At 48.7% G+C, this 22,407-nt stretch overlaps 1 protein-coding gene across 1 annotated transcript in view; it reads left to right on the top strand.

Moving 5' to 3' along the window:
* LOC138976878 (lactase/phlorizin hydrolase-like) overlaps positions 1-22,407 on the top strand; it is a 38,734-nt gene that overhangs the window by 9,201 nt on the left and 7,126 nt on the right. Inside the window, exons 10-14 of the mRNA XM_070349763.1 lie at positions 16,830-16,934; positions 17,537-17,670; positions 18,612-18,872; positions 20,151-20,310; positions 20,957-21,196. Of these exons, the coding sequence (XP_070205864.1) occupies positions 16,830-16,934; positions 17,537-17,670; positions 18,612-18,872; positions 20,151-20,310; positions 20,957-21,196 (900 nt within the window). The remainder of the gene's footprint in view (positions 1-16,829; positions 16,935-17,536; positions 17,671-18,611; positions 18,873-20,150; positions 20,311-20,956; positions 21,197-22,407) is intronic.

Below are 22,407 nucleotides of genomic sequence, written 5' to 3'. Positions count from 1 at the left end.
ATTTCACATTTCCAGAGCTAAATCTTGTAAACCCATTTTCTCAAAAACTATTGGGTGGATTGAAATTAAAGTACATGTATGTGTGATGGGTTCTTTATTTTCAACTTTGCCATACAATTTTAGGTACACCATCGCCTGGCTTTATGGCCTTGAAAAACAAACAGGAATGCTACAGGCCAAAAATGGTTTTACCTGAAAGAAGCGTGCAGTGCCAGTGGCGAAGCCACAAGCCTGAGCCTGCGAAGCAGGCGAGCCAACTAGGGGGGTCCGGGGGCATGCCCCCCCGAAATTTTTTTCAAAAAACGGTTAAAATCTGTGCTATCTGGTGCATTCTGGGCATCATTTTCAGGGTTGTAATAGTGTTGTGATCTTGTTAAAAATCCCATTTTAGCCTCCCCCCACCACCATTCAACACACCTCCAAACTGGTGAAAACAACACTACAGTAACTGTGCGCTGGCTTCATTGAGACCGGCGCCCGGTCGCGTTGCGCGATATTCACACGGATCGTTTTTGCGGAAATTTTTCAACTTCACCGGAATAAATTTGACTTTACCGGATTTTGAAAACGGCTTTATCGGATTTCCGGCAATTACCGGAAAAGTAGCATGCCTGACAAAATCCCCAACGAACATGACTTTGATCGTCTTTGACATGAGGATCAAGTGACCCAAACTGGCACGTCTCCCCGCCATTGTAACTGTTTCTGAATTCCCATTGTTGATATTAAAGTTTACAGGCGCTAAAATAAATCCAAGCTTAATGCAAAGAAGCGACAATTAGAATCTATGCCAAGCGTGTCCACGTTGCTGGGATGAAAAACACATTTCTAGTTTCGGTTTTGGCTACACGCAGACTCGATCTCGAGCCAGTCGAGGTCACACTGAGCGAGTGACAGCCGGACGTGGCAATGTCGGCAATGTCAATGATCTCACTCAAACTCAAAGATCTTGAACAAATTTCAAGATCTTGAACAAATTTCAAGATCTTTGCTTACATTCAGAACAGTCATAGAGCAACATAGATCAACATACCTTGATATTTCGTCTTCGGAAAGACCGACCCGTATCCTGACCTTTCCACCAAGGAAGGCATTCTCGCCGCCTGCTTTGGTCTGGCTTGAATCCACAAAATATAACAGAAGTTCGATGACAGTACCGCTGCACGCCATTTTTGATCTTCGAATTCGAATTTGACCGAATGCACTCAAAACTTTTGCACGAAGCCCTTCCATTGGATGAAGTTTGGCAGACTTTTGCAATTTGCCTTCTGATTGGATCTTTTTTTGTGTGTGAGGGAAGCAATCGCTGTCAAAATCATATTTCTGAATGTGTTGTTGCTTCCCTTCAATCGGAATTGGCTCCTTGACGAATAGAGGATTATAGAGTGATACAGCTGTGAAAAATGTACGTTGAAAATATAATGCTTTGCAATAATGCCCATCACGATCACGAAAACAAATGACGATCACGATCACGAGAATTGATTTTTTTGTCATCACGGATCACGGGCAAAGTCCCATCACGATCACAGAAATGGAAATTTCGGCAATCACGGTCACAGAAAGGTCAAAAAACGCCAATCACGATCACGATTTTAAACCCTTTGGGGCCCTCAGGGTTTATAAAGGCTGCCAGAGGCTTTGGTATTATAGGACGGACGTATAAGCTTAACTGTGTAACTGTTACATATATCACCGTGTTACACTGTCAGCCATGTTCCACGGCAAGCTGATTGAAGAGAGGCTTCACTTAGGCCGACAGAGACTTCCATATGCATGTAAGTTGTGTTGTTCCTGTATTTTCATGCTGTCCGTATTGCCTGTAAGTACTTGTGTTTCGAGAACATTTGTGTTAAAGGTACATAGTCCACCATCGTCTAAAGCATGCTAAACCAAAAAGAGAGATTGTTAGACACGTTGACGCCTGTTTGTGGCATTACACGTATAAATGTCAACACGTCACAGGCATAATTGTGTTACACTGTCCGCCATTGTAAACAGCAAGCTGATTCAATAGCGATGATTTTGTAATGCTATTGTTGAAACAAGTTGTGTGCAGAAATTGTGATACTGTTTTTCCAACTCGCAGTGTTGTCCATACTGGCCGTTCTCTTTCTTTGCCTCCTCGTATCATCGGGCAGTGTTGTCCATACTGGCCGTTCTCTTTCTTTGCCTCCTCTTATCATCGGGCAGTGTTGTCCATACTGGCCGTTCTCTTTCTTTGCCTCCTCTTATCATCGGGCAGTGTTGTCCATACTGGCCGTTCTCTTTCTTTGCCTCCTCGTATCATCGGGCAGTGTTGTCCATACTGGCCGTTCTCTTTCTTTGCCTCCTCGTATCATCGGGCAGTGTTGTCCATACTGGCCGTTCTCTTTCTTTGCCTCCTCGTATCATCGGGCAGTGTTGTCCATACTGGCCGTTCTCTTTCTTTGCCTCCTCGTATCATCGGGCAGTGTTGTCCATACTGGCCGTTCTCTTTCTTTGCCTCCTCGTATCATCGGGCAGTGTTGTCCATACTGGCCGTTCTCTTTCTTTGCCTCCTCGTATCATCGGGCAGTGTTGTCCATACTGGCCGTTCTCTTTCTTTGCCTCCTCGTATCATCGGGCAGTGTTGTCCATACTGGCCGTTCTCTTTCTTTGCCTCCTCGTATCATCGGGCAGTGTTGTCCATACTGGCCGTTCTCTTTCTTTGCCTCCTCTTATCATCGGACAGTGTTGTCCATACTGGCCGTTCTCTTTCTTTGCCTCCTCGTATCATCGGACAGTGTTGTCCATACTGGCCGTTCTCTTTCTTTGCCTCCTCTTATCATCGGACAGTGTTGTCCATACTGGCCGTTCTCTTTCTTTGCCTCCTCGTATCATCGGACAGTGTTGTCCATACTGGCCGTTCTCTTTCTTTGCCTCCTCGTATCATCGGACAGTGTTGTCCATACTGGCCGTTCTCTTTCTCTGCCTCCTCGTATCATCGGACAGTGTTGTCCATACTGGCCGTTCTCTTTCTTTGCCTCCTCGTATCATCGGGCAGTGTTGTCCATACTGGCCGTTCTCTTTCTTTGCCTCCTCGTATCATCGGACAGTGTTGTCCATACTGGCCGTTCTCTTTCTCTGCCTCCTCTTATCATCGGACAGTGTTGTCCATACTGGCCGTTCTCTTTCTCTGCCTCCTCTTATCATCGGGCAGTGTTGTCCATACTGGCCGTTCTCTTTCTTTGCCTGCTCTTATCATCGGGCAGTGTTGTCCATACTGGCCGTTCTCTTTCTTTGCCTCCTCTTATCATCGGGCAGTGTTGTCCATACTGGCCGTTCTCTTTCTCTGCCTCCTCTTATCATCGGACAGTGTTGTCCATACTGGCCGTTCTCTTTCTCTGCCTCCTCGTATCATCGGGCAGTGTTGTCCATACTGGCCGTTCTCTTTCTTTGCCTCCTCTTATCATCGGGCAGTGTTGTCCATACTGGCCGTTCTCTTTCTTTGCCTCCTCTTATCATCGGGCAGTGTTGTCCATACTGGCCGTTCTCTTTCTCTGCCTCCTCTTATCATCGGGCAGTGTTGTCCATACTGGCCGTTCTCTTTCTTTGCCTCCTCTTATCATCGGGCAGTGTTGTCCATACTGGCCGTTCTCTTTCTTTGCCTCCTCGTATCATCGGGCAGTGTTGTCCATACTGGCCGTTCTCTTTCTTTGCCTCCTCGTATCATCGGACAGTGTTGTCCATACTGGCCGTTCTCTTTCTTTGCCTCCTCGTATCATCGGGCAGTGTTGTCCATACTGGCCGTTCTCTTTCTTTGCCTCCTCGTATCATCGGACAGTGTTGTCCATACTGGCCGTTCTCTTTCTTTGCCTCCTCGTATCATCGGGCAGTGTTGTCCATACTGGCCGTTCTCTTTCTTTGCCTCCTCGTATCATCGGACAGTGTTGTCCATACTGGCCGTTCTCTTTCTCTGCCTCCTCTTATCATCGGACAGTGTTGTCCATACTGGCCGTTCTCTTTCTCTGCCTCCTCTTATCATCGGACAGTGTTGTCCATACTGGCCGTTCTCTTTCTCTGCCTCCTCGTATCATCGGGCAGTGTTGTCCATACTGGCCGTTCTCTTTCTTTGCCTGCTCTTATCATCGGGCAGTGTTGTCCATACTGGCCGTTCTCTTTCTTTGCCTCCTCTTATCATCGGGCAGTGTTGTCCATACTGGCCGTTCTCTTTCTCTGCCTCCTCTTATCATCGGGCAGTGTTGTCCATACTGGCCGTTCTCTTTCTTTGCCTCCTCTTATCATCGGGCAGTGTTGTCCATACTGGCCGTTCTCTTTCTTTGCCTCCTCGTATCATCGGGCAGTGTTGTCCATACTGGCCGTTCTCTTTCTTTGCCTCCTCGTATCATCGGGCAGTGTTGTCCATACTGGCCGTTCTCTTTCTTTGCCTCCTCGTATCATCGGGCAGTGTTGTCCATACTGGCCGTTCTCTTTCTTTGCCTCCTCGTATCATCGGGCAGTGTTGTCCATACTGGCCGTTCTCTTTCTTTGCCTCCTCTTATCATCGGGCAGTGTTGTCCATACTGGCCGTTCTCTTTCTTTGCCTCCTCGTATCATCGGGCAGTGTTGTCCATACTGGCCGTTCTCTTTCTTTGCCTCCTCTTATCATCGGGCAGTGTTGTCCATACTGGCCGTTCTCTTTCTTTGCCTCCTCGTATCATCGGGCAGTGTTGTCCATACTGGCCGTTCTCTTTCTTTGCCTCCTCGTATCATCGGGCAGTGTTGTCCATACTGGCCGTTCTCTTTCTTTGCCTCCTCTTATCATCGGGCAGTGTTGTCCATACTGGCCGTTCTCTTTCTTTGCCTCCTCTTATCATCGGGCAGTGTTGTCCATACTGGCCGTTCTCTTTCTTTGCCTCCTCGTATCATCGGGCAGTGTTGTCCATACTGGCCGTTCTCTTTCTTTGCCTGCTCGTATCATCGGGCAGTGTTGTCCATACTGGCCGTTCTCTTTCTTTGCCTCCTCTTATCATCGGGCAGTGTTGTCCATACTGGCCGTTCTCTTTCTTTGCCTCCTCTTATCATCGGGCAGTGTTGTCCATACTGGCCGTTCTCTTTCTTTGCCTCCTCGTATCATCGGGCAGTGTTGTCCATACTGGCCGTTCTCTTTCTTTGCCTCCTCTTATCATCGGGCAGTGTTGTCCATACTGGCCGTTCTCTTTCTCTGCCTCCTCTTATCATCGGGCAGTGTTGTCCATACTGGCCGTTCTCTTTCTCTGCCTCCTCGTATCATCGGGCAGTGTTGTCCATACTGGCCGTTCTCTTTCTTTGCCTCCTCGTATCATCGGGCAGTGTTGTCCATACTGGCCGTTCTCTTTCTTTGCCTCCTCTTATCATCGGGCAGTGTTGTCCATACTGGCCGTTCTCTTTCTTTGCCTGCTCTTATCATCGGGCAGTGTTGTCCATACTGGCCGTTCTCTTTCTTTGCCTCCTCGTATCATCGGGCAGTGTTGTCCATACTGGCCGTTCTCTTTCTTTGCCTCCTCTTATCATCGGGCAGTGTTGTCCATACTGGCCGTTCTCTTTCTCTGCCTCCTCTTATCATCGGGCAGTGTTGTCCATACTGGCCGTTCTCTTTCTTTGCCTCCTCTTATCATCGGGCAGTGTTGTCCATACTGGCCGTTCTCTTTCTTTGCCTCCTCGTATCATCGGACAGTGTTGTCCATACTGGCCGTTCTCTTTCTTTGCCTCCTCGTATCATCGGGCAGTGTTGTCCATACTGGCCGTTCTCTTTCTTTGCCTCCTCTTATCATCGGGCAGTGTTGTCCATACTGGCCGTTCTCTTTCTTTGCCTCCTCTTATCATCGGGCAGTGCTGTCCATACTGGCCGTTCTCTTTCTTTGCCTCCTCGTATCATCGGGCAGTGTTGTCCATACTGGCCGTTCTCTTTCTTTGCCTCCTCTTATCATCGGGCAGTGTTGTCCATACTGGCCGTTCTCTTTCTCTGCCTCCTCTTATCATCGGGCAGTGTTGTCCATACTGGCCGTTCTCTTTCTTTGCCTCCTCGTATCATCGGGCAGTGTTGTCCATACTGGCCGTTCTCTTTCTTTGCCTCCTCTTATCATCGGGCAGTGTTGTCCATACTGGCCGTTCTCTTTCTTTGCCTCCTCGTATCATCGGGCAGTGTTGTCCATACTGGCCGTTCTCTTTCTTTGCCTGCTCTTATCATCGGACAGTGTTGTCCATACTGGCCGTTCTCTTTCTTTGCCTCCTCGTATCATCGGGCAGTGTTGTCCATACTGGCCGTTCTCTTTCTTTGCCTCCTCGTATCATCGGGCAGTGTTGTCCATACTGGCCGTTCTCTTTCTTTGCCTCCTCTTATCATCGGGCAGTGTTGTCCATACTGGCCGTTCTCTTTCTTTGCCTCCTCTTATCATCGGGCAGTGTTGTCCATACTGGCCGTTCTCTTTCTTTGCCTCCTCGTATCATCGGGCAGTGTTGTCCATACTGGCCGTTCTCTTTCTTTGCCTCCTCTTATCATCGGGCAGTGTTGTCCATACTGGCCGTTCTCTTTCTCTGCCTCCTCTTATCATCGGGCAGTGTTGTCCATACTGGCCGTTCTCTTTCTCTGCCTCCTCGTATCATCGGGCAGTGTTGTCCATACTGGCCGTTCTCTTTCTCTGCCTCCTCGTATCATCGGGCAGTGTTGTCCATACTGGCCGTTCTCTTTCTTTGCCTCCTCGTATCATCGGGCAGTGTTGTCCATACTGGCCGTTCTCTTTCTTTGCCTCCTCTTATCATCGGGCAGTGTTGTCCATACTGGCCGTTCTCTTTCTTTGCCTCCTCGTATCATCGGGCAGTGTTGTCCATACTGGCCGTTCTCTTTCTTTGCCTCCTCTTATCATCGGGCAGTGTTGTCCATACTGGCCGTTCTCTTTCTCTGCCTCCTCTTATCATCGGGCAGTGTTGTCCATACTGGCCGTTCTCTTTCTCTGCCTCCTCGTATCATCGGGCAGTGTTGTCCATACTGGCCGTTCTCTTTCTCTGCCTCCTCGTATCATCGGGCAGTGTTGTCCATACTGGCCGTTCTCTTTCTTTGCCTCCTCGTATCATCGGGCAGTGTTGTCCATACTGGCCGTTCTCTTTCTTTGCCTCCTCGTATCATCGGGCAGTGTTGTCCATACTGGCCGTTCTCTTTCTTTGCCTCCTCTTATCATCGGGCAGTGTTGTCCATACTGGCCGTTCTCTTTCTTTGCCTCCTCTTATCATCGGGCAGTGTTGTCCATACTGGCCGTTCTCTTTCTTTGCCTCCTCTTATCATCGGGCAGTGTTGTCCATACTGGCCGTTCTCTTTCTTTGCCTCCTCGTATCATCGGGCAGTGTTGTCCATACTGGCCGTTCTCTTTCTTTGCCTCCTCTTATCATCGGGCAGTGTTGTCCATACTGGCCGTTCTCTTTCTTTGCCTCCTCTTATCATCGGGCAGTGTTGTCCATACTGGCCGTTCTCTTTCTTTGCCTCCTCTTATCATCGGGCAGTGTTGTCCATACTGGCCGTTCTCTTTCTTTGCCTCCTCTTATCATCGGGCAGTGTTGTCCATACTGGCCGTTCTCTTTCTTTGCCTCCTCGTATCATCGGGCAGTGTTGTCCATACTGGCCGTTCTCTTTCTTTGCCTCCTCTTATCATCGGGCAGTGTTGTCCATACTGGCCGTTCTCTTTCTCTGCCTCCTCTTATCATCGGGCAGTGTTGTCCATACTGGCCGTTCTCTTTCTTTGCCTCCTCGTATCATCGGGCAGTGTTGTCCATACTGGCCGTTCTCTTTCTTTGCCTCCTCGTATCATCGGACAGTGTTGTCCATACTGGCCGTTCTCTTTCTCTGCCTCCTCGTATCATCGGGCAGTGTTGTCCATACTGGCCGTTCTCTTTCTTTGCCTCCTCGTATCATCGGGCAGTGTTGTCCATACTGGCCGTTCTCTTTCTTTGCCTCCTCGTATCATCGGACAGTGTTGTCCATACTGGCCGTTCTCTTTCTCTGCCTCCTCTTATCATCGGGCAGTGTTGTCCATACTGGCCGTTCTCTTTCTCTGCCTCCTCTTATCATCGGGCAGTGTTGTCCATACTGGCCGTTCTCTTTCTCTGCCTCCTCGTATCATCGGGCAGTGTTGTCCATACTGGCCGTTCTCTTTCTTTGCCTCCTCTTATCATCGGGCAGTGTTGTCCATACTGGCCGTTCTCTTTCTTTGCCTCCTCTTATCATCGGGCAGTGTTGTCCATACTGGCCGTTCTCTTTCTCTGCCTCCTCTTATCATCGGGCAGTGTTGTCCATACTGGCCGTTCTCTTTCTTTGCCTCCTCTTATCATCGGGCAGTGTTGTCCATACTGGCCGTTCTCTTTCTTTGCCTCCTCGTATCATCGGGCAGTGTTGTCCATACTGGCCGTTCTCTTTCTTTGCCTCCTCGTATCATCGGGCAGTGTTGTCCATACTGGCCGTTCTCTTTCTTTGCCTCCTCGTATCATCGGGCAGTGTTGTCCATACTGGCCGTTCTCTTTCTTTGCCTGCTCGTATCATCGGGCAGTGTTGTCCATACTGGCCGTTCTCTTTCTTTGCCTCCTCTTATCATCGGGCAGTGTTGTCCATACTGGCCGTTCTCTTTCTTTGCCTCCTCGTATCATCGGGCAGTGTTGTCCATACTGGCCGTTCTCTTTCTTTGCCTCCTCTTATCATCGGGCAGTGTTGTCCATACTGGCCGTTCTCTTTCTTTGCCTCCTCGTATCATCGGGCAGTGTTGTCCATACTGGCCGTTCTCTTTCTTTGCCTCCTCGTATCATCGGGCAGTGTTGTCCATACTGGCCGTTCTCTTTCTTTGCCTCCTCTTATCATCGGGCAGTGTTGTCCATACTGGCCGTTCTCTTTCTTTGCCTCCTCTTATCATCGGGCAGTGTTGTCCATACTGGCCGTTCTCTTTCTTTGCCTCCTCGTATCATCGGGCAGTGTTGTCCATACTGGCCGTTCTCTTTCTTTGCCTCCTCGTATCATCGGGCAGTGTTGTCCATACTGGCCGTTCTCTTTCTTTGCCTCCTCTTATCATCGGGCAGTGTTGTCCATACTGGCCGTTCTCTTTCTTTGCCTCCTCTTATCATCGGGCAGTGTTGTCCATACTGGCCGTTCTCTTTCTTTGCCTCCTCGTATCATCGGGCAGTGTTGTCCATACTGGCCGTTCTCTTTCTTTGCCTCCTCTTATCATCGGGCAGTGTTGTCCATACTGGCCGTTCTCTTTCTTTGCCTCCTCTTATCATCGGGCAGTGTTGTCCATACTGGCCGTTCTCTTTCTTTGCCTCCTCGTATCATCGGGCAGTGTTGTCCATACTGGCCGTTCTCTTTCTTTGCCTCCTCGTATCATCGGGCAGTGTTGTCCATACTGGCCGTTCTCTTTCTTTGCCTCCTCTTATCATCGGGCAGTGTTGTCCATACTGGCCGTTCTCTTTCTTTGCCTCCTCTTATCATCGGGCAGTGTTGTCCATACTGGCCGTTCTCTTTCTTTGCCTCCTCGTATCATCGGGCAGTGTTGTCCATACTGGCCGTTCTCTTTCTTTGCCTCCTCTTATCATCGGGCAGTGTTGTCCATACTGGCCGTTCTCTTTCTCTGCCTCCTCTTATCATCGGGCAGTGTTGTCCATACTGGCCGTTCTCTTTCTTTGCCTCCTCTTATCATCGGGCAGTGTTGTCCATACTGGCCGTTCTCTTTCTTTGCCTCCTCGTATCATCGGGCAGTGTTGTCCATACTGGCCGTTCTCTTTCTTTGCCTCCTCGTATCATCGGGCAGTGTTGTCCATACTGGCCGTTCTCTTTCTTTGCCTGCTCGTATCATCGGACAGTGTTGTCCATACTGGCCGTTCTCTTTCTTTGCCTCCTCTTATCATCGGGCAGTGTTGTCCATACTGGCCGTTCTCTTTCTTTGCCTCCTCGTATCATCGGGCAGTGTTGTCCATACTGGCCGTTCTCTTTCTTTGCCTCCTCTTATCATCGGGCAGTGTTGTCCATACTGGCCGTTCTCTTTCTCTGCCTCCTCTTATCATCGGGCAGTGTTGTCCATACTGGCCGTTCTCTTTCTTTGCCTCCTCGTATCATCGGGCAGTGTTGTCCATACTGGCCGTTCTCTTTCTTTGCCTCCTCTTATCATCTGGCAGTGTTGTCCATACTGGCCGTTCTCTTTCTTTGCCTCCTCGTATCATCGGGCAGTGTTGTCCATACTGGCCGTTCTCTTTCTCTGCCTCCTCTTATCATCGGGCAGTGTTGTCCATACTGGCCGTTCTCTTTCTTTGCCTGCTCGTATCATCGGGCAGTGTTGTCCATACTGGCCGTTCTCTTTCTTTGCCTCCTCGTATCATCGGGCAGTGTTGTCCATACTGGCCGTTCTCTTTCTTTGCCTGCTCTTATCATCGGGCAGTGTTGTCCATACTGGCCGTTCTCTTTCTTTGCCTCCTCTTATCATCGGGCAGTGTTGTCCATACTGGCCGTTCTCTTTCTTTGCCTGCTCGTATCATCGGACAGTGTTGTCCATACTGGCCGTTCTCTTTCTTTGCCTCCTCTTATCATCGGGCAGTGTTGTCCATACTGGCCGTTCTCTTTCTCTGCCTCCTCTTATCATCGGGCAGTGTTGTCCATACTGGCCGTTCTCTTTCTCTGCCTCCTCGTATCATCGGGCAGTGTTGTCCATACTGGCCGTTCTCTTTCTCTGCCTCCTCGTATCATCGGGCAGTGTTGTCCATACTGGCCGTTCTCTTTCTTTGCCTCCTCGTATCATCGGGCAGTGTTGTCCATACTGGCCGTTCTCTTTCTTTGCCTCCTCTTATCATCGGGCAGTGTTGTCCATACTGGCCGTTCTCTTTCTTTGCCTCCTCGTATCATCGGGCAGTGTTGTCCATACTGGCCGTTCTCTTTCTTTGCCTCCTCTTATCATCGGGCAGTGTTGTCCATACTGGCCGTTCTCTTTCTTTGCCTCCTCTTATCATCGGGCAGTGTTGTCCATACTGGCCGTTCTCTTTCTCTGCCTCCTCGTATCATCGGGCAGTGTTGTCCATACTGGCCGTTCTCTTTCTCTGCCTCCTCGTATCATCGGGCAGTGTTGTCCATACTGGCCGTTCTCTTTCTTTGCCTCCTCGTATCATCGGGCAGTGTTGTCCATACTGGCCGTTCTCTTTCTTTGCCTCCTCGTATCATCGGGCAGTGTTGTCCATACTGGCCGTTCTCTTTCTCTGCCTCCTCTTATCATCGGGCAGTGTTGTCCATACTGGCCGTTCTCTTTCTTTGCCTGCTCTTATCATCGGGCAGTGTTGTCCATACTGGCCGTTCTCTTTCTTTGCCTCCTCTTATCATCGGGCAGTGTTGTCCATACTGGCCGTTCTCTTTCTTTGCCTCCTCGTATCATCGGGCAGTGTTGTCCATACTGGCCGTTCTCTTTCTTTGCCTCCTCTTATCATCGGGCAGTGTTGTCCATACTGGCCGTTCTCTTTCTTTGCCTCCTCTTATCATCGGGCAGTGTTGTCCATACTGGCCGTTCTCTTTCTTTGCCTCCTCTTATCATCGGGCAGTGTTGTCCATACTGGCCGTTCTCTTTCTTTGCCTCCTCTTATCATCGGGCAGTGTTGTCCATACTGGCCGTTCTCTTTCTTTGCCTCCTCGTATCATCGGGCAGTGTTGTCCATACTGGCCGTTCTCTTTCTTTGCCTCCTCTTATCATCGGGCAGTGTTGTCCATACTGGCCGTTCTCTTTCTTTGCCTCCTCTTATCATCGGGCAGTGTTGTCCATACTGGCCGTTCTCTTTCTTTGCCTCCTCGTATCATCGGGCAGTGTTGTCCATACTGGCCGTTCTCTTTCTTTGCCTCCTCGTATCATTGGGCAGTGTTGTCCATACTGGCCGTTCTCTTTCTTTGCCTCCTCGTATCATCGGGCAGTGTTGTCCATACTGGCCGTTCTCTTTCTTTGCCTCCTCGTATCATCGGGCAGTGTTGTCCATACTGGCCGTTCTCTTTCTTTGCCTCCTCTTATCATCGGGCAGTGTTGTCCATACTGGCCGTTCTCTTTCTTTGCCTCCTCTTATCATCGGGCAGTGTTGTCCATACTGGCCGTTCTCTTTCTTTGCCTCCTCTTATCATCGGGCAGTGTTGTCCATACTGGCCGTTCTCTTTCTTTGCCTCCTCGTATCATCGGGCAGTGTTGTCCATACTGGCCGTTCTCTTTCTTTGCCTCCTCTTATCATCGGGCAGTGTTGTCCATACTGGCCGTTCTCTTTCTTTGCCTCCTCTTATCATCGGGCAGTGTTGTCCATACTGGCCGTTCTCTTTCTTTGCCTCCTCGTATCATCGGGCAGTGTTGTCCATACTGGCCGTTCTCTTTCTTTGCCTGCTCTTATCATCGGGCAGTGTTGTCCATACTGGCCGTTCTCTTTCTTTGCCTCCTCGTATCATCGGGCAGTGTTGTCCATACTGGCCGTTCTCTTTCTTTGCCTCCTCGTATCATCGGGCAGTGTTGTCCATACTGGCCGTTCTCTTTCTCTGCCTCCTCGTATCATCGGGCAGTGTTGTCCATACTGGCCGTTCTCTTTCTTTGCCTCCTCGTATCATCGGGCAGTGTTGTCCATACTGGCCGTTCTCTTTCTTTGCCTCCTCGTATCATCGGGCAGTGTTGTCCATACTGGCCGTTCTCTTTCTTTGCCTCCTCGTATCATCGGGCAGTGTTGTCCATACTGGCCGTTCTCTTTCTTTGCCTCCTCTTATCATCGGGCAGTGTTGTCCATACTGGCCGTTCTCTTTCTTTGCCTCCTCTTATCATCGGGCAGTGTTGTCCATACTGGCCGTTCTCTTTCTTTGCCTCCTCGTATCATCGGGCAGTGTTGTCCATACTGGCCGTTCTCTTTCTTTGCCTCCTCGTATCATCGGGCAGTGTTGTCCATACTGGCCGTTCTCTTTCTTTGCCTCCTCGTATCATCGGGCAGTGTTGTCCATACTGGCCGTTCTCTTTCTTTGCCTCCTCTTATCATCGGGCAGTGTTGTCCATACTGGCCGTTCTCTTTCTTTGCCTCCTCTTATCATCGGGCAGTGTTGTCCATACTGGCCGTTCTCTTTCTTTGCCTGCTCGTATCATCGGACAGTGTTGTCCATACTGGCCGTTCTCTTTCTTTGCCTCCTCTTATCATCGGGCAGTGTTGTCCATACTGGCCGTTCTCTTTCTTTGCCTCCTCTTATCATCGGGCAGTGTTGTCCATACTGGCCGTTCTCTTTCTTTGCCTCCTCTTATCATCGGGCAGTGTTGTCCATACTGGCCGTTCTCTTTCTTTGCCTCCTCTTATCATCGGGCAGTGTTGTCCATACTGGCCGTTCTCTTTCTTTGCCTCCTCGTATCATCGGGCAGTGTTGTCCATACTGGCCGTTCTCTTTCTTTGCCTCCTCTTATCATCGGGCAGTGTTGTCCATACTGGCCGTTCTCTTTCTCTGCCTCCTCTTATCATCGGGCAGTGTTGTCCATACTGGCCGTTCTCTTTCTCTGCCTCCTCGTATCATCGGGCAGTGTTGTCCATACTGGCCGTTCTCTTTCTCTGCCTCCTCGTATCATCGGGCAGTGTTGTCCATACTGGCCGTTCTCTTTCTTTGCCTCCTCGTATCATCGGGCAGTGTTGTCCATACTGGCCGTTCTCTTTCTTTGCCTCCTCGTATCATCGGGCAGTGTTGTCCATACTGGCCGTTCTCTTTCTTTGCCTGCTCTTATCATCGGGCAGTGTTGTCCATACTGGCCGTTCTCTTTCTTTGCCTCCTCTTATCATCGGGCAGTGTTGTCCATACTGGCCGTTCTCTTTCTTTGCCTCCTCTTATCATCGGGCAGTGTTGTCCATACTGGCCGTTCTCTTTCTTTGCCTCCTCGTATCATCGGGCAGTGTTGTCCATACTGGCCGTTCTCTTTCTTTGCCTGCTCTTATCATCGGGCAGTGTTGTCCATACTGGCCGTTCTCTTTCTTTGCCTCCTCTTATCATCGGGCAGTGTTGTCCATACTGGCCGTTCTCTTTCTTTGCCTCCTCTTATCATCGGGCAGTGTTGTCCATACTGGCCGTTCTCTTTCTTTGCCTCCTCTTATCATCGGGCAGTGTTGTCCATACTGGCCGTTCTCTTTCTTTGCCTCCTCGTATCATCGGGCAGTGTTGTCCATACTGGCCGTTCTCTTTCTTTGCCTGCTCTTATCATCGGGCAGTGTTGTCCATACTGGCCGTTCTCTTTCTTTGCCTCCTCGTATCATCGGGCAGTGTTGTCCATACTGGCCGTTCTCTTTCTTTGCCTCCTCTTATCATCGGGCAGTGTTGTCCATACTGGCCGTTCTCTTTCTTTGCCTCCTCGTATCACCGGGCAGTGTTGTCCATACTGGCCGTTCTCTTTCTTTGCCTCCTCGTATCATCGGGCAGTGTTGTCCATACTGGCCGTTCTCTTTCTTTGCCTCCTCGTATCACCGGGCAGTGTTGTCCATACTGGCCGTTCTCTTTCTTTGCCTCCTCGTATCATCGGGCAGTGTTGTCCATACTGGCCGTTCTCTTTCTTTGCCTCCTCGTATCATCGGGCAGTGTTGTCCATACTGGCCGTTCTCTTTCTTTGCCTCCTCGTATCATCGGGCAGTGTTGTCCATACTGGCCGTTCTCTTTCTTTGCCTCCTCTTATCATCGGGCAGTGTTGTCCATACTGGCCGTTCTCTTTCTTTGCCTCCTCGTATCACCGGGCAGTGTTGTCCATACTGGCCGTTCTCTTTCTTTGCCTCCTCGTATCATCGGGCAGTGTTGTCCATACTGGCCGTTCTCTTTCTTTGCCTCCTCGTATCACCGGGCAGTGTTGTCCATACTGGCCGTTCTCTTTCTTTGCCTCCTCGTATCATCGGGCAGTGTTGTCCATACTGGCCGTTCTCTTTCTTTGCCTCCTCGTATCATCGGGCAGTGTTGTCCATACTGGCCGTTCTCTTTCTTTGCCTCCTCGTATCATCGGGCAGTGTTGTCCATACTGGCCGTTCTCTTTCTTTGCCTCCTCGTATCATCGGGCAGTGTTGTCCATACTGGCCGTTCTCTTTCTTTGCCTCCTCTTATCATCGGGCAGTGTTGTCCATACTGGCCGTTCTCTTTCTTTGCCTCCTCTTATCATCGGGCAGTGTTGTCCATACTGGCCGTTCTCTTTCTTTGCCTCCTCGTATCACCGGGCAGTGTTGTCCATACTGGCCGTTCTCTTTCTTTGCCTCCTCTTATCATCGGGCAGTGTTGTCCATACTGGCCGTTCTCTTTCTTTGCCTCCTCGTATCACCGGGCAGTGTTGTCCATACTGGCCGTTCTCTTTCTTTGCCTCCTCTTATCATCGGGCAGTGTTGTCCATACTGGCCGTTCTCTTTCTTTGCCTCCTCGTATCACCGGGCAGTGTTGTCCATACTGGCCGTTCTCTTTCTTTGCCTCCTCGTATCATCGGGCAGTGTTGTCCATACTGGCCGTTCTCTTTCTTTGCCTCCTCGTATCACCGGGCAGTGTTGTCCATACTGGCCGTTCTCTTTCTTTGCCTCCTCTTATCATCGGGCAGTGTTGTCCATACTGGCCGTTCTCTTTCTTTGCCTCCTCTTATCATCGGGCAGTGTTGTCCATACTGGCCGTTCTCTTTCTTTGCCTCCTCTTATCATCGGGCAGTGTTGTCCATACTGGCCGTTCTCTTTCTTTGCCTCCTCTTATCATCGGGCAGTGTTGTCCATACTGGCCGTTCTCTTTCTTTGCCTCCTCGTATCACCGGGCAGTGTTGTCCATACTGGCCGTTCTCTTTCTTTGCCTCCTCGTATCATCGGGCAGTGTTGTCCATACTGGCCGTTCTCTTTCTTTGCCTCCTCGTATCACCGGGCAGTGTTGTCCATACTGGCCGTTCTCTTTCTTTGCCTCCTCGTATCATCGGGCAGTGTTGTCCATACTGGCCGTTCTCTTTCTTTGCCTCCTCGTATCATCGGGCAGTGTTGTCCATACTGGCCGTTCTCTTTCTTTGCCTCCTCGTATCATCGGGCAGTGTTGTCCATACTGGCCGTTCTCTTTCTTTGCCTCCTCTTATCATCGGGCAGTGTTGTCCATACTGGCCGTTCTCTTTCTTTGCCTCCTCTTATCATCGGGCAGTGTTGTCCATACTGGCCGTTCTCTTTCTTTGCCTCCTCGTATCATCGGACGAAGATTTGCATGCACGCGTAAGAAGCAAAAGCACGACTGTATAAATACCATAGAAGGACAAGCACGACTGTATAAATACCATAGAAGGACAAGCACGACTGTATACATACCATAGAAGGACAAGCACGACTGTATAAATACCATAGAAGGACAAGCACGACTGTATACATACCATAGAAGGACAAGCACGACTGTATAAATACCATGGAAGGACAAGCACGAATGTATAAATACCATAGAAGGACAAGCACGAATGTATAAATACCATAGAAGGACAAGCACGAATGTATAAATACCATAGAAGGACAAGCACGAATGTATAAATACCATGGAAGGACAAGCACGACTGTATACATACCATAGAAGGACAAGCACGACTGTATAAATACCATAGAAGGACAAGCACGACTGTATAAATACCATAGAAGGACAAGCACGACTGTATAAATACCATAGAAGGACAAGCACAGCAGACACACCCCAGTCTTAGCGGGTTCTTTCGTTTCTAAAGTGTGGTGACACCAAAGGTGACGAACTTCCTAACTTTGTTTAGGTAACTTGCAAAGGGTTTGGTTTATTTTTTCATCGAGATAATTTATCTGCGACAAGACTCGTACCTGACATTGAAACTGGTTGCCATGGTTTCCAGACCCCCAGGACCGTGACGTATTCCTGTACGAGAAGTTCCCGGATGACTTCATGTGGGGCACCGCCACTTCCGCTTACCAGGTTGAGGGCGCCTGGAATGAAGATGGTGAGTCGTTGTCATTGAGTTGACCTCTGACCTAAACGTGTGTGTGTGTGTGATATACTTCTCAACAACGATTGAAAGTGCTATATTTCAAATGATGATTTCTTTCGGGGCTATTTTTTTTCATCGCATCACCTTTTCTTGTTTTACGTGTCGCTTCAGGAAGTTTGTGCCATCTTCCATAACACGTGCTATAACTGTTCATTAAACCTTTTCACGGCCTCTAATCTGTGTTGTTGTCACTGGGATTACCGTTTCTTGTTAGAACGTTGATGTGCATTTGAGATGTAGCCTCCAGTTGGATTATTTTGGTTATGTCCTGCATATATTGTCCTGCATATATTGTCCTGCATATATTGTCCTGCATATATTGTCCTGCATATATTGTCCTGCATATATTGTCCTGCATATATTGTCCAATATGATCGCTCTTATTCTTCTTCTTCTGCGTTCATGGGCTGAATCCCCCCCCCCCCCCCCCCCCGTTTTTACGTGCACGACAGTTTTTACCCCGCCATTTAGGCAGCCATACTCTGCTTTCGGGGGTGATCGCTCTTAATTAAGATCTTATGATTATAAGAAATCTCTACTTGTCTTTGTGGCAGGCAAGGGTCCCAGTATCTGGGACACGAAGGTTCACGACCCAGGCGCAAAAATTGCTGATGGGTCAACTGGTGACGTGGCCTGTGACAGTTATCATCACATCGCTGATGACGTCAACATGCTCAAAGAACTTGGGGTCAGTATAAATAGCTTGAGTGACTAACTGTTTTTCAGTCGTTGTGTCACAGACGGGTTAGTTTTTAGGAGCGATGCTGACTTTCTCAGGAGAAAACGGGCGCTGTTCGTGGTGTTGACGGGTAGTATCGGGGCATTTCACATCAAAAACGTTAAAGTTAACATAAAAAAAACAAGACTGGTAAGTTATTGGAGCGTTTAATTTATGACTAATCAACACGTTACAATCACTGTAGATCGACTCAGTGGTCTTCACGTTAAAGAGAACAGACAGACAACCACTTACTCGTATGATACACCAGATAATGAACTTCGCTAAGAAAATGTTTCAAGTCGTTGAGACAAGAACGATGGCCAGGCAATGATTAATGAAGACCAACAAGCTGGGAGTCAACACACATGATAATAATAATAATAAATCACTTTGCTGTAGCGCAAGTCCCGATTCACAGCTCTAAGCGTTTTAAAATTCCAATAAACACCACACACACACACATACACATACACACACACACACACACACACACACACACACACACACACACACACACACACACACGCGCGCGCGTGCGATGCGAGCACACACGATTTACAATTCATGAAATTAGAAAATACAAGCAAACTAAACCAGCATAGCGATAAGAACAACAACAACATTCAGCAAGCAAGCGTACTAACTACTTACAATAAGAATGCATGTTCCTCTCTCTCTCTCTCTCTCTCTCTCTCTCTCTCTCTCTCTCTCTCTCTCTCTCTCTCTCTCTCTCTTTCCGCTGCTTTCTAAACCCTGATTGTCTGTTCTTTGTAAGGGTGTTCCCTCTGAAGGTGTGTTGTTTGTGTCCAACAGGGACAACCCTACCGGTTCTCCATCTCGTGGCCCCGTGTGTTACCTGACGGCACGCCGCGCTCTCTCTCTCAAGGTGTGCTCTTTGCGTCCAACAGGTACAACACTACCGTTTCTCCATCTCGTGGCCCCGCGTGTTACCTGACGGCACGCCGCGCTCTCTCAACCCGCTGGGTGTCAGGTACTACAACGACCTGATCGACGCCCTGTTGGAGGCCAACATCCAGCCTATGGTCACCCTGTACCACTGGGACCTGCCGCAAGCCCTGCAGGACAAGTATGGCGGCTGGATGGATGAGAGAATCATTGATGACTTTGACAACTACGCCAGGGTCTGTTACGAACAGTTCGGGGACAGGGTGAGCTGCTTGTGGATCGTGGAGAAGTCTGTCCATATAGTACATTACTGGGGTTACTTAATTGGCGTCATCATGTTTCAAACCACAGAACATGTTCATACGATGATTTCGAATTGGGATGTACAATTAAAAGCTTTTGATAGCACAGTACGACTGTGGGCTTGGCGTATTGCGAGAACAGTCAGGCAGACACAATCTGAGAATGGCGCATGTAGGTTCTGGACATCGTTAAGAACTGAAGTGGGGTTTTTTTTCAAAGAAATTCCCATTCTATACATAAAGCAGTTGTTGATTCCCATTCTATACATAAAGCAGTTGTTGATTCCCATTCTATACATAAAGCAGTTGTTGATTCCCATTCTATACATAAAGCAGTTGTTGATTCGCATTCTATACATAAAGCAGTTGTTGATTCCCATTCTATACATAAAGCAGTTGTTGCTTCGCAGTGTGTTGAAGGGAATGGAGTTTGAAGTGTATTAAAAGCCTGAGATGATCGGTGGCATGGTCTTACAACGGGTATCTGTGTCGTCATCATCATCATAGTTGTCGTCATCATCATCATAGTTGTCGTCATCATCATCATAGTTGTCGTTCCTGTAGTCTTTGTTTTCAATGGCATCGTGTTCGTAATAAAGAAGCAATAGCCAGCATATTTCCTCTCGAGTCATCTCAAGTCTCAAGTCATCTCAAGTCTCAAGTGATCTCAAGTCTCAAGTCATCTAGTGAATGTGTATAGCTGTACATTCTGGCTAGTAACGTCTGGTCATTGAAGCCTCTACCGATAAGCTATTGTGGTACCTCTGAGATTATATCACGAGTAGCAAATGACGCTAGCAGATAAAAGAAAAAAGTTGTCTCACGTAGAACAATACCACAGTGCCGCCCGAAGGACATCCAAACCATACGCCATCGTTGGTGCTGAGAAACGTCTCTTCCTCCATCAGTAGGTGAACCAAATCATTGAATTACGATTGCTAGTAAAACATCGGTTTCATTTTAGTGAAGCTCTTGGGTCATAATGTAGACTTTTACTCTAAATGAAAATCTGGTCAAGACATGCAAGGAAATTAAAATATAGATTTGAAATAGTGAATTATTGCAGTTTCAATACCGGCAATATTAATAAATGTTTAGACGTGAAAGTGTAGCCAATATTACCATTAGTTCCTAGCTGGCTGGTCTTCCTGTGTTTCGTTTTGTTCTCTTCTTGTTTTGTCATCCCTTCTTCCTTTCTCTGTTTGTCCGTGAAATATCACACCATAATAATGTCAACAGGTTTTGCTGTGGATTACCATCAATGAGCCAATCGCCACCACCCAGGTGTACAACGCTCAGGCACCAGGTGTCGCTGACTACATTGTGGCTCACAACATCATCAGGGCTCACGTCAAGGCTTACCACACCTATGATAAATACTTCAGACACCTGTATCATGGTACATACATATATGTTGTAATTTTAGAGTGTATGTCGATCATAATGTCACAAACTTACGACAACGTTATTATCGTCACATATCGTTGTTGACACTGCTGGTCATAGCATCATCATAACTGACGTCAGAGCTTCCAACGCGAAGAATAGGCTTTTCCGACACCTACATCATGCTGTTGGTTTTGTTTTGTTTGTTGAACACTATGGCTCAATCCTGAACACTATGGCTCAATCCTGAACACTATGGCTCAATCCTGAACACTATGGCTCAATCCTGAACACTATGGCTCAATCCTGAACACTATGGCTCAATCCTGAACACTATGGCTCAATCCTGAACACTATGGCTCAATCCTCATACACTTCAGGCACTTTTGTTGCTGTTGCTGCTGCTGCTGTTGTGGTTATTGTTGCTGCTGTTATTGTTGTTGTGATGTTGTTGTTAGGTTGTTGTTGTAAGGTGGTTGTTAGGTTGTTGTTGTTAGGTTGTTGTTGTTGCTGCTATATTAGTTGTAGTTACAGTAAGAGTAGTATCTGCTACTGCTACCGATGATGATGGTGGTAACGACTACGACGTCAGCAAGTATTTATTTTGTTTCCTCTGTTTTGTGATATCTTACCCGTACCATCAAATGTTCCACAAACAGGCCAGGTGGGCATCACGCTGGATATCGGGTGGAAGGAGCCCCTGACGCTACGCAACCAGGACGTGTACGCTGCAGACCGCGCGGTCATGTTCAAGCTGGGCTGGTTCGGCAACCCCATCTACGGCAGCGGCGACTACCCCGAGGTGATGAAGCGATACATCGCCACCAAGAGTCTCAGGCAGGGCTTCGCCAAGTCTCGTCTGCCTGTCTTCACGGACGACGAATTGAGGATGAACAAAGGTATGGGGATCACATACTGTTAGACTGTTCATTTCGTCAAATATTTTTCTCTCGTTATAATGAACCTCCCTATACATGTATGTTTGTGTTGTACTACGTATTTAAAACTTTAATACAAATGTTTAAAACCAAAAAAATACGTTGGAAGGCCTTTTAAAGGCGGCTACTTATCTGACAAAATCACGCCTTAATTAAGAGATGGGGTCATAGTCTGGAGGTACACAACAGACAATCTAAGAAAGCAGGGTCCGAGTGTGTGGAGGGTAACGTTGGTACGGATGAGAAAGAGGGTCCGAGGGTGTGGAGGGTAACGTTAGTACGGATGAGAAAGAGGGTCCGAGGGTGTGAAGGGTAACGTTAGTACGGATGAGAAAGAGGGTCCGAGGGTGTGGAGGGTAACGTTAGTACGGATGAGAAAGAGGGTCCGAGGGTGTGAAGGGTAACGTTAGTACGGATGAGAAAGAGGGTCCGAGGGTGTGGAGGGTAACGTTAGTACGGATGAGAAAGAGGGTCCGAGGGTGTGAAGGGTAACGTTAGTACGGATGAGAAAGAGGGTCCGAGGGTGTGAAGGGTAACGTTAGTACGGATGAGAAAGAGGGTCCGAGGGTGTGGAGGGTAACGTTAGTACGGATGAGAAAGAGGGTCCGAGGGTGTGAAGGGTAACGTTAGTACGGATGAGAAAGAGGGTCCGAGGGTGTGGAGGGTAACGTTAGTACGGATGAGAAAGAGGGTCCGAGGGTGTGGAGGGTAACGTTAGTACGGATGAGAAAGAGGGTCCGAGGGTGTGAAGGGTAACGTTAGTACGGATGAGAAAGAGGGTCCGAGGGTGTGGAGGGTAACGTTAGTACGGATGAGAAAGAGGGTCCGAGGGTGTGGAGGGTAACGTTGGTACGGATGAGAAAGAGGGTCCGAGTGTGTGGAGGGTAACGTTAGTACGGATGAGAAAGAGGGTCCGAGGGTGTGGAGGGTAACGTTAGTACGGATGAGAAAGAGGGTCCGAGGGTGTGGAGGGTAACGTTAGTACGGATGAGAAAGAGGGTCCGAGTGTGTGGAGGGTAACGTTAGTACGGATGAGAAAGAGGGTCCGAGTGTGTGGAGGGTAACGTTAGTACGGATGAGAAAGAGGGTCCGAGGGTGTGGAGGGTAACGTTAGTACGGATGAGAAAGAGGGTCCGAGGGTGTGGAGGGTAACGTTAGTACGGATGAGAAAG

The sequence above is a fragment of the Littorina saxatilis genome, linkage group LG9 (genome assembly GCF_037325665.1).
Source record: "Littorina saxatilis isolate snail1 linkage group LG9, US_GU_Lsax_2.0, whole genome shotgun sequence".
In the NCBI taxonomy this organism is placed as follows: domain Eukaryota; kingdom Metazoa; phylum Mollusca; class Gastropoda; order Littorinimorpha; family Littorinidae; genus Littorina; species Littorina saxatilis.
Note: the sequence above shows the minus strand (reverse complement) of the source record. Positions and strands in the feature narration are given on the sequence as shown.